Source organism: Dendrobium catenatum, unplaced genomic scaffold (assembly GCF_001605985.2).
Source record: "Dendrobium catenatum unplaced genomic scaffold, ASM160598v2 fragScaff_scaffold_54, whole genome shotgun sequence".
NCBI classification, from domain to species: Eukaryota; Viridiplantae; Streptophyta; class Magnoliopsida; order Asparagales; family Orchidaceae; genus Dendrobium; species Dendrobium catenatum.
In genome coordinates this window covers 1,303,663-1,313,695 of record NW_021318516.1, presented here as the reverse complement: position 1 = coordinate 1,313,695, position 10,033 = coordinate 1,303,663, and the positions used below count along the sequence as shown (strand labels likewise).

At 36.5% G+C, this 10,033-nt stretch overlaps 1 protein-coding gene across 1 annotated transcript in view; it reads left to right on the top strand.

Moving 5' to 3' along the window:
* The window catches only part of LOC110108656, a 3,298-nt gene extending 2,286 nt beyond the window's left edge, over nt 1-1,012 (top strand). The window contains exon 2 of the mRNA XM_028694962.1: nt 622-1,012. Coding sequence (XP_028550795.1) covers nt 622-1,012 — 391 coding nt within the window. The remainder of the gene's footprint in view (nt 1-621) is intronic.
* The last annotated feature ends 9,021 nt before the right edge of the window (nt 1,013-10,033 follow it).

Genomic DNA, 10,033 nt, shown 5'->3' with positions numbered 1-10,033 from the left:
CAACCGTGGGAAGGAGCCGAATTTTCTTGAGCAAGTTTCCTCCTTGGAGCCCAACCGCCGGCCACCCTAGGCCCGCCGGCCGACCACCTTGCCGCCGGCCATCCTCCCTCTCCACCACTTCTCCCCTTCTCTTCCCCCCAACTCCTCATTGAAATTTGATTTTCAAATTTCACTACTTTCCAAATTGGGAAATTCTATTTTTGGAAAGTTTTTGAAATCAATCCAAAATAAAATTTGCATGAGAGTGGATTTATTTTCAGATTTTCCTAGTCATCAAATCCCACTTGGAAACCCCCTTCCTCTCTCCCCCAATCCCCTCCCTCTCTAACCATGCCGCCGGCCCCCTATGGGAAATCCCATTAATGGCTCAATTAAACCCCCCAAATCCTATTTGAAATTCAAATTAGGATTGAATTTTTCCCTCCACTCCTCTTAAAACTGAAATAATTTCAGTTTTACTTCCCCTAATCCCCTCTTCCTACCGCCGGCTCTCCCATAACCTCTCCCTAATTGAAATTTTCAATTAATGCATTGATTACATTAATTGGAATTTCAAAATCCCTAATCCTTCCCTCCTAATTTCACAAAACTGAAATTAAATTTCAGTTTGTTCTCAACCAGCCCGCCCCTCCCCTTGTTCTACCGCCGGCTCCCTTCTCCCCTCTCCAAGCCGCCGCCCCACCCTCCCTCCTTGGGAGACCTTTCTTGCGGCGACCATCCGGATCCACTTGCTGAGTACGACAACAACGGAATGGTCAACATCCTCCGATCACAGTTCTTCGACGTCGGTTTTGACTTCGACGACACCGTCGAAGAATACTTGGACCGGATCTTGCCGACGCTAGTAGATTCCATCGACGAACACTTCTCCGTCTACACGTGGATTATCAAAGGTCGATCTACCGTGCCCCCTCCGCCTCCGAGATCCTTCCCCACGGCGACGTTCCTTGGTACCTCCATCTTAGTGGCAACCTCGATGCTAGTCTGGACAATCTTCCGCCGTTCAACCTAGTCTCCGTAGGAAAGAGAGTTAAAGGACTCAAGGTGTGAACAACTCCGTATTAATTGTGGGATTTTTATTTACTAGCCTTTGCTTTATGTTTTCCTTTGCGTTTGCTTAAATGGTTTGGCTATCTTGTTGTAGTTTCTTTGCCTAGCAAGTTGAACATCGCAAATTTCTTGTAATCGACTTAACTTTGATACATGAATATATAATTCGTTGAGCTAGAATTTGATTCTCTTTTAATTCTTGTGTAACTCCATCCATGCATCACATCACCTCTCCTTCCTTGCTGAAATTATTTTGCAAAGATAGCTACCCCACAAATAGATAGAGTGTAAATTTGCTATTTCATACATAAAAAACAACAACAATATATTAAAGTATTCATGTCATGATTATTCAACAAGTTTTATGCTAAATGTCATACTTGTTAATTGAAATTCCTCACTGTGAACACCTTGCTATGTTGCCGTTGAAACACTGTTATTACTGCTATTTTTACGTCTACACTTAGCAGATTTCTTCCTACGTGTTGGTTGAATATCCTCCCTATGTGTTGGTCGACTATCCTCAGCTTAAAATATAAACCCTTGTTATCTTATTGTTGAAAGATTGCGGTGCTCACCTTCTCATTAATTATGATGATGTAATAAATCTCATAGTGAATATCTTCATGAGGATGATCATAGTGATGTTTCTAGGACTAAGATAGGTGCTCCCACATAGATGTTAAGCATGACCTAAATGCCTTAATGGATTGGTTCTTTGCATTAATATATTTTTTGAATGAAATGAATTATTTGAACATTAGTTGATATACGCTTCATGAATATGAAGTTATCTGGACTGGCCAAATGATTTTGCCAAGGTATCTGATAGGAAATACTTGGGTTCGCAAGTAAACCTAACCAAAATCAATACAAAAACAAGAGAAAACTGCTGTTTTCAGCAGAAAAACAGCAAATCGCAGCAGTTTTAGTGGAGAAAACTCAAGGAAAATGGAGAAAAACAATATATTTCACTAGTAGATTCAAGAACACAAACAAAGATACAATTTCCTTCAATCCGAGAGGAAGGAATGACTCTCCAAATCTCTAGCCGTAGCCTAGAGCCCAAGAACACAAACCCTAGATCTCCCAACAAAATTCAAATGCAAGATAATCCCCCCTTTTCCTCCTCACCTCCTAATTAACCATAAAGGAGGTTTACAAAATGTCTAAACAGCCCCTCGCATTCAAAATTTCCCTCCCAAAATTCTTCCCTGGCCCCCGTCGACTTTGCTCCCTCCGCTCGGTTCCGCCTGTTGGCTGCGGTTCCGTCGCGAGAAGACCCGGACCGGTCCGGGTTGGACCGGTCCAGCCGGCCCCTCCTGGGCCGGCGTAACAGTATCTCATGTGTTTTTGATCACTTAGGCTACCAACCAAATTACTACTTGATCTGAAATGAAGCACTGGCAAAGGGAAAAATATTTACCTTCTTTTTACCGTAGAAAACTACTAGAATAACATTTGATTGTCATACATGAACCATTTTGAGGATTTGGTCACTTGGAGGATCCCATGAGCCTAATGATTAAATATGTCAATGGTTTTCCATTTGAAATGCAGCGAAGTGGACCTCTACTATTCTGTAACCTTAGAAGAAACTTATCATGGAGCTATAGAGATCAAAATGTACCACCTACCCCTCCTGTATGGACTTAGCCCATGCCAATCCTTTGGCCATCTTACGGTCCATGTATCACTGGAAAATAAGTTCCTACTACTACAACCCCAAATAATAACAAATGTTGTAAATGCTAAAAAAGGGTTATTTTGCAAATCAATATCTCAGATATAATATCGGCATTCGAAGAAGATCCCAATGATGTTATTGATCCAGAGGATGAATAATATGAAGATGTAGTGGATAATTATCCAATAATATATGGAGATGAGTCAGAGCTAGAAGATTATAACTTTACATGTTTGTGTCATGCATTCTATTTGTCCACTCCCACTTCAATTAAAATTGGAATAGGATTAGTATTTTCCAAACTTGTGTGACAGTCAATAATAAGAGATGTTAGCTTAATTTGCAGTGATGGAATTATGAATATGATTTCTAAGGGCACACTACTTATTGCTTATCTAAAAGTCTGAACTAAAACTTAAGCCTTTTCATGTTGCTTTTGTAAATATGACTTCTTTATCTGTATTTGAGTGCTTCTTGATTTTTATCAAGTTTGATAATTTCTTAGATTGCAGTTGGTATGATGTACTATTGCTGCATATAGTTGATATAGGGGTTAGACCATAAAGGAGATAGTCAACACACCCATCTACTTCAAAGAAGTATATGAAAAAGGTTTTCTCATAATTTGGGCATCAGATTGTGAATGGGTCAAAATATCATTTTATTGAAATTTTAAACGCGAAATTCATCAAAAAAACTGCAAATGGTGTTGATTCTCATATTAAACCATTGAGATTGAAGTGAATGTCGTTAGGAGTTCTTAATCATGATTAGATTTTTAACCAAACATCCTATAAGGGGAATTATGGCTCTTGAAGCTGTATCATTTGATCAAAATTCAAATTATGGCAGACTAAAGATGAATTTTGAATGTAAATTTAAATTAGGGTAGTGCTTGTAGGAATTATCCTTTAGTTTGAACTTATCTTGGTTGTTATTATACTTTTTTTTTTAAATTTTTGTTTAGTTGGTTTTGTAATGAATTAGATCAACCCATGTTGTAATTTGACTATTTAAAAGCTCAATTCAGCAATAAAGACTGAGAAATTCTCTCAAAACCCTCCCACCATCTTTCTCCTCAATGCCACCCTTCAGCAAAATCTCGATCTTGGTACTGTACCCAGTATATCATAGCATGTGCGACTCTTTAATCGGTATTATATCTACAATATCAAGACTTGCTAATCTTGTAAAAGAAAATCACTTGCTATAGAACTTTTAGGAAGAAAAAAAGCAAGACAAAGGAAGATTAACTGCTGTCTAATAGAGAGGAGGCTTTCCAAAGCAGATAGGATGTTTGAAACTGCTGATTGTAGTACCCCAAAGGCAGAAATACAAGAATTTGTCGGTGTTCTTAATGAAAATACTGAGGAAACTTTTTGTACACAACAAGAATAAGATGAATTTGAGAGGGGAAGATCTAAAATGAGAAACAAGTAATGTACCATTTTATCGATTAATAGATCATTAAGAAACCTCCAAATAGGCCCTAGAACCTTCTAACCATTTAAACCTCTTTATACATCACTGAAAATTGCCTTGATCAGACATGAATCTCTAGGCATATCTAAGTTAGAAACTTTCTAAATTAAAATTGGAATCATCCAAACTCTTATTTCAACAAAATTATAATCGAATTGAATATCTCGAAGAGACTAACCCAACGACACTAAAATCGGTCAAATTCGAGCCTAAATAAGCCAAAATCAAGGTTCCGAGGTATACTTGAAATGTTCGATGCATTAATTGGATGACAAAATGATCATCAAATATGGCACGTGGATGAGCTTCCTAATGTGTTATGGGCTTTTCGTACAACATCTAGAACCCCAACAATAGAAACACCTTACAATCTTTGTTTTGATATAGAAGCAATTATTCCTTTGATGCTGCTAAATATAAAAACAAGTTGAATTATCATCTCGAACTTCTCCCGAAAACATGTGATGTGGTTTCATTGAAAAGTGTCGCTTATCATCGAGTAGCTCGTAATTTTAATAGAAGAGTAAAATCCCGTCCTATCTATATTGGAAACCTAGTCTTTCTAAGTGTAGAAGCTACAGGAAAGGGGCCTCAATGAAATAAACTTTCACCTCTTTGAGAAGGACATATGTGGTGGTGAAAATGGTGAAACCTAAAAGGTGTTCCAAGTCCTAAGGTCCAATCCTTTGATGCAGCTAAGAATAAAAACAAGTTGCGTTATCATCTCGACCTTCTCCCGGAAACATGTTATGTGGCTTTATTAAGAAGTGTCGCATATCATCAATGAGTAGCTCGTAATTTTAATAGAGTAAAACCCCAACCTATCTTTATTGGAGATCTAGTCTTACAAAGTATAGAAGCTGCAGGAAAGAGACCTCAACGAAATAAACTTTCACCTCTTTGGGAAGGATCATATGTGGTGGTGATAATGGTGAAACCTGAAATTTCAAACTTAAAGAGTGAAGGAAAGATGCTACCACGAACGTGGAATGCCGAAAACCTTTAAAAGTATTATCAATGATGTAGTCATTGATTAAATTTTTATGTGCTCAAAGATATGCAAGTTTTTTATTTTTAATGTATGAGTTATTTACTTCATTTTAATTAAATTCTATTCCAAAGGGGATTAAATCGATCACTTTTATATAGGTTAACATCATATCTTGATAAACAACCTCAAAAAGATCTAAAAAAATTTCAAACAAAATCCCCAGGGGGATTAAATCGACCTTTTTTATACAGGTTAACATCATATCTTGATAATCAACCTCAGAAAGATCTAAAAAATTTTTAAACAAAATCCCAAGGGGGGATTAAATCGTCCTCTTCTATACAAGTTAATATCATATTTTGATAAACAACCTTAAAAATGTCTAATAAACTCAATCATAATTTTACACGTTAAAGTTAAAAAAATTGCCACAAATTCTAGGTAGGTAAAAGCAAAAAAAGAAACTTTATAACATGCTTACAAAAGAGGAGAATATAAACTCTATAAACCATATAATATAATGTATCATATAACATCAATGGTGTCGTCATTGTTTAAAGCACTCTTAGCATCATCTTCTATATTTGGCTGAATATCCTAAGATGCTTGGCTAGGAGAAATACCTTATATATTTGCTCTAGTCTTGCATTGCACCAATTGAATTCTCTTTAAGAAGCTTCGGACAAAGCCCTCTTTAATATTTTGTTGTTCCAAAGTCTTCACCTCTATGACATATATAAGATCACGAGCTTGTTGAACATGATATTGAATTATATTCTTGAAGGCTAAAGATTTTTTAAAATCTTCTATGATTTCGGAGATAGTAGTTCCGATCTAGACTTGACCTTTAACAAAGTAGTTTATTTCTCATATAGAAGACTTTGAAACATCTTATTTTCATCTTCAAGAGCTATTATCTTCGTTTGAAAATTTTGTTGGTCGTTCACATGTTGATTAATCATTGTTTGTGCATCTAATAATTCATTGTGAATTCGATATATCTGTTGATTTTGCAAAGAAAGGGAAGTTACCATGGTAGCCAATTTAGTTCTACATTCAGCTAATTGATCTTCCGCTACTCTCATCTCCTTAGCCTTCCATTCATATTTTTGTTTATATTCTCCTTGAAGATATTTGATTTTTACAAATTCATTATTCCAATCATTCAAAATTTGAGTTAGCTCAACTTCAATATCCATTCGTTGCAGCATCTGTAAAAAAGTAAAAAACTACTGACCAATTTATAAGCTCTTCGATGCCCGATAGATTGATGTTACAAAGATCAATCAGATTTTTTAGGAGCATTTACAACAAGATCATTAGGAAAATGAAACTTCTTCTAGAATATGATTAAAGAATCGTCAACAATCATGGACACCACATCATGAGCCCTGGCTATTTTGTAAGATCTTCTTGGGCCGTCATTTTGTGCACATAATGGATGATCTCCTTTGGTCATAGGTAGTTTGAGGGGAGAATGATCATCCATCAAGACTTCTGCACAAAGAGGGGCACTGGAGCTTGATAAGGTTGCGCCTATCCAATATAGTGGAATACTTCTAATGTGAGAAAAAGTTTGAGAAAGAAGGAGAAGAAAAAGCAATATCTGTTCTTTCTACACAAAGAGGGGCATTGAAACTTGATAGAAGATGCCCCCTATCCAAGACATTGAAATGCCTCTAATGTAAGAAGAGATGAAAGAGAAAAAGAGAAGAGAAAATTTTAGAGAGAAAAGTTGTGCTCTTTCTCCACCCCAAGGGGGGTATTTATAGGTATAAGAGTGGGGGTATGTGAAGACTTATTCCATATTTTTCTAGAATTTTTTATAATTTAAAAGGCAAAATTTGATAAAATAATATAAAAATTTAATAAAAAATAAAAAATTTTCTAAAACTAAGTGGCGGTACTGTAGCCACATTATTGTAGCGACGTCTAAGTTTTCACAAAAAAAAAGTAGGGCGCGCTGTACGCGCACCCCATGCGCGCGCGGGCACTGTTGATATCGTGCAGCGGCTGATCAATTCGGCCGCCCACGCATGTTCGAGCTCGCTTTTTTGCTCTGACAGTTTGATTTGGACGTGTTTTGGTTCACGAGAACCTTTTTCGACGTTCCAGACTCAATTCTGATACTTTGGAGGCCAAATGGAGCCTCTACATTCAGTTTCGAGCCATTTCAAAAGTTTTGGAGAGAAATTTTTTGACATTTTGTTCTTTAATCATCATGCTGTTAGACCGGTCCAATGGACCGGTCCAGCCGGTCCACGCAGGACCGGCCCAGCTACACGAGGTGGAAGTTACGCCTCCCGCACGCCCTCCGGAATCAAACAGGGCCGAATAGGAAGGTTTTTGAATGGATTTTAGGAGGGAAATTGATTGTAGGGACTGTTTAGGGAATTCCTTTATATTTGTATGCATTAAATAGTTGATTTTTCTAGGGTTTGAGTATCTTGAATTGGGCTGAAATTTGAGATCTCTTAGATTTAGGTTTTCTTTGGGCTCTAGCGGCGTCTAGAGATTTGGGAGAGTTCAATCCTCCTCTCGAATTGAGGATCAATTGTATCTTTTCTATTTTGTTGCATCTATTAGTAAAATACAAGTCTTTTCTCCACGGTTTTCTCTCCGATTTTCTATTTTCCCACTATTTTGTGGCTGATTTCTGCTGTGGACAGCAATAAAACTGCAGCCGTTTACTGATTTTGGCTAGGAACACTTGTGAATTATTCACAAGTGTTTCCTATCACATGCCAACTTCATGAATGCTAGAATTGTGATTAATGGTATTTTACTTGATCCACAACCATGTAAGGAGGTCCACATTAGCGTCCAGCGAGCGATCGTACCTTGCAATTATAATTTTACATTTCAACTGCGACATCCAAAAATAGAGAGACAACTGATATATCACCAAAAATTGTCTTGATCAGGCATGAATCTCGAGGCATGTCCAAGTTTAAAATTTCCAAAATTAAAATTGGAATCATCTAAACTCTTATTTCAACAAACTTGTAGTTGAATCGAAGTTCTCGAAGTGACGAACTCATCGACACTAAAATCGGTCCAATTCGAGCTCAAATGGGCCCAAATCAAGGGTCTGAGGTATACTTGGAAGGTTCAATGCATGAATTGGATGACCAAATGTTTATGGGTTGCTTATAGTCGAATCGATCGACCACCACCAAGTTTCTTTCCAACAACCAACCATTGTTGGACTTCTACCTACTCGTTAAATGTCGTCAGATCTCTTTTGAATATCCAAACATTACTAGATTTCCACTTCTCTGAATTCCATTTATCTGAATTGTAGAAAAATCTTCAACATACTGTAGGAAGATCTTTTTAACTCATTCAAACACTAGTGAAATCATTTTAGCTAGATTAGGCGCCATGGTTTTTTCTTTTTCACGGTTTTTCACGTAAAAATCTATGTTTCTTTGTTATTACAATTGACTGTTTGTGTGTTGAATTTTTGTTCATCACTAAGACGAAGAATCTCTTTACTCTATCGCCGTAAACTTCTCAGTCCGCAACACCTCTCATTGTGAGCTTAAACTAACAGTGAAATGTTTACTAAATATCTAGCGTATCAGAGCATTAAATATAGAGATGATATAAAGACAAGGAGTGGAATTTCTTGACCTGGAGATGCATGACAAGTCAAGAATGAGGCAAGTGCAAGAAGTCGACTAAATCCAATAAAAGACTAACAATGATTATACCAAAAATTTTATTGACCAAGCAAATGAAAATTATGATGGAATGGGAATACAACTAACCACCACTGCAATTAGTGGGGCAAATCAATTCCTTCTCTATCTATGCTTGATGTAACTATGATTTTCTTATAGACAACTATTCTGAATTTGATCATTCAAAAAATCCAACATTTGTGCTGGGAATTGTAAGAAATTACATATTAATCTTCAAACGTAATTTCTTGGCTTTTACTGTACCATCCAAAATTTTGGAATCCGATCCTCCCAAAGTTAAAGGATATAATGGAGGGCCTCAACCTATGTTCTTTAGGGCTGTATCTAAATTTCTTGAGTTAAATACCTTCTATCATATATTTATTAAATGTTTTAGCTCCATCACCACTCTACTGACATCTTAAAGAGAGAGACTGGATTTTGCCTGTCACTAAGGCCTTTGAACTCATTAAGAAAGAGATATCAAATCCCTTGTTCTTTGATTCCATAAATTTAACAAGGTTTTTGAAATTTATCGAGGACTCCATTGGAGTAGGCATTGGTAGCATCATCTGTCAAGATTGTTATTTAGGGAATTGCTTTATTAAAAAGTTGAATGGTGTTATTTGTTGGCCAATGAAGAAGAAAACTGTGAAGTAAAGCGCTAGTTGTATCCCCTTCTATGTATTTCTTAGGCACCTTAGCAGGATATAAGTTTAAATGGCATATTAGGATTACATTTCTTGCATTAGTGATTATTCCATCATTGTGATGATGGTTGATAGATTCTCGAAGATGACTATTTTTTTCCTTGCTTCAAAACTACAATGCTTCACATGTCGGTAAACTTTCTTTACGGAAGTAATTTGTTTTCATGGAATTCCCCTTTCTATATTCTTTGACAGTGATTTCAGATTTGCTAGTTAGTTTTTGTAAGACTTTATAGGAACTTCTATGCTCTATCATCAAATTGAGATACTTCATAGAAGCACGGACAATTTTTTTAGGCTTCATTTGGGATGGTTTTCTTATTGCTTTTTAAAGCATCTTCCTAGTAAAAAAATTAAAATTTTTGTATTAAAAAGCTGATTTAAGAAACAGAAAGAAAGCCGTCCCAAACGAAGCCTTAGATATCTT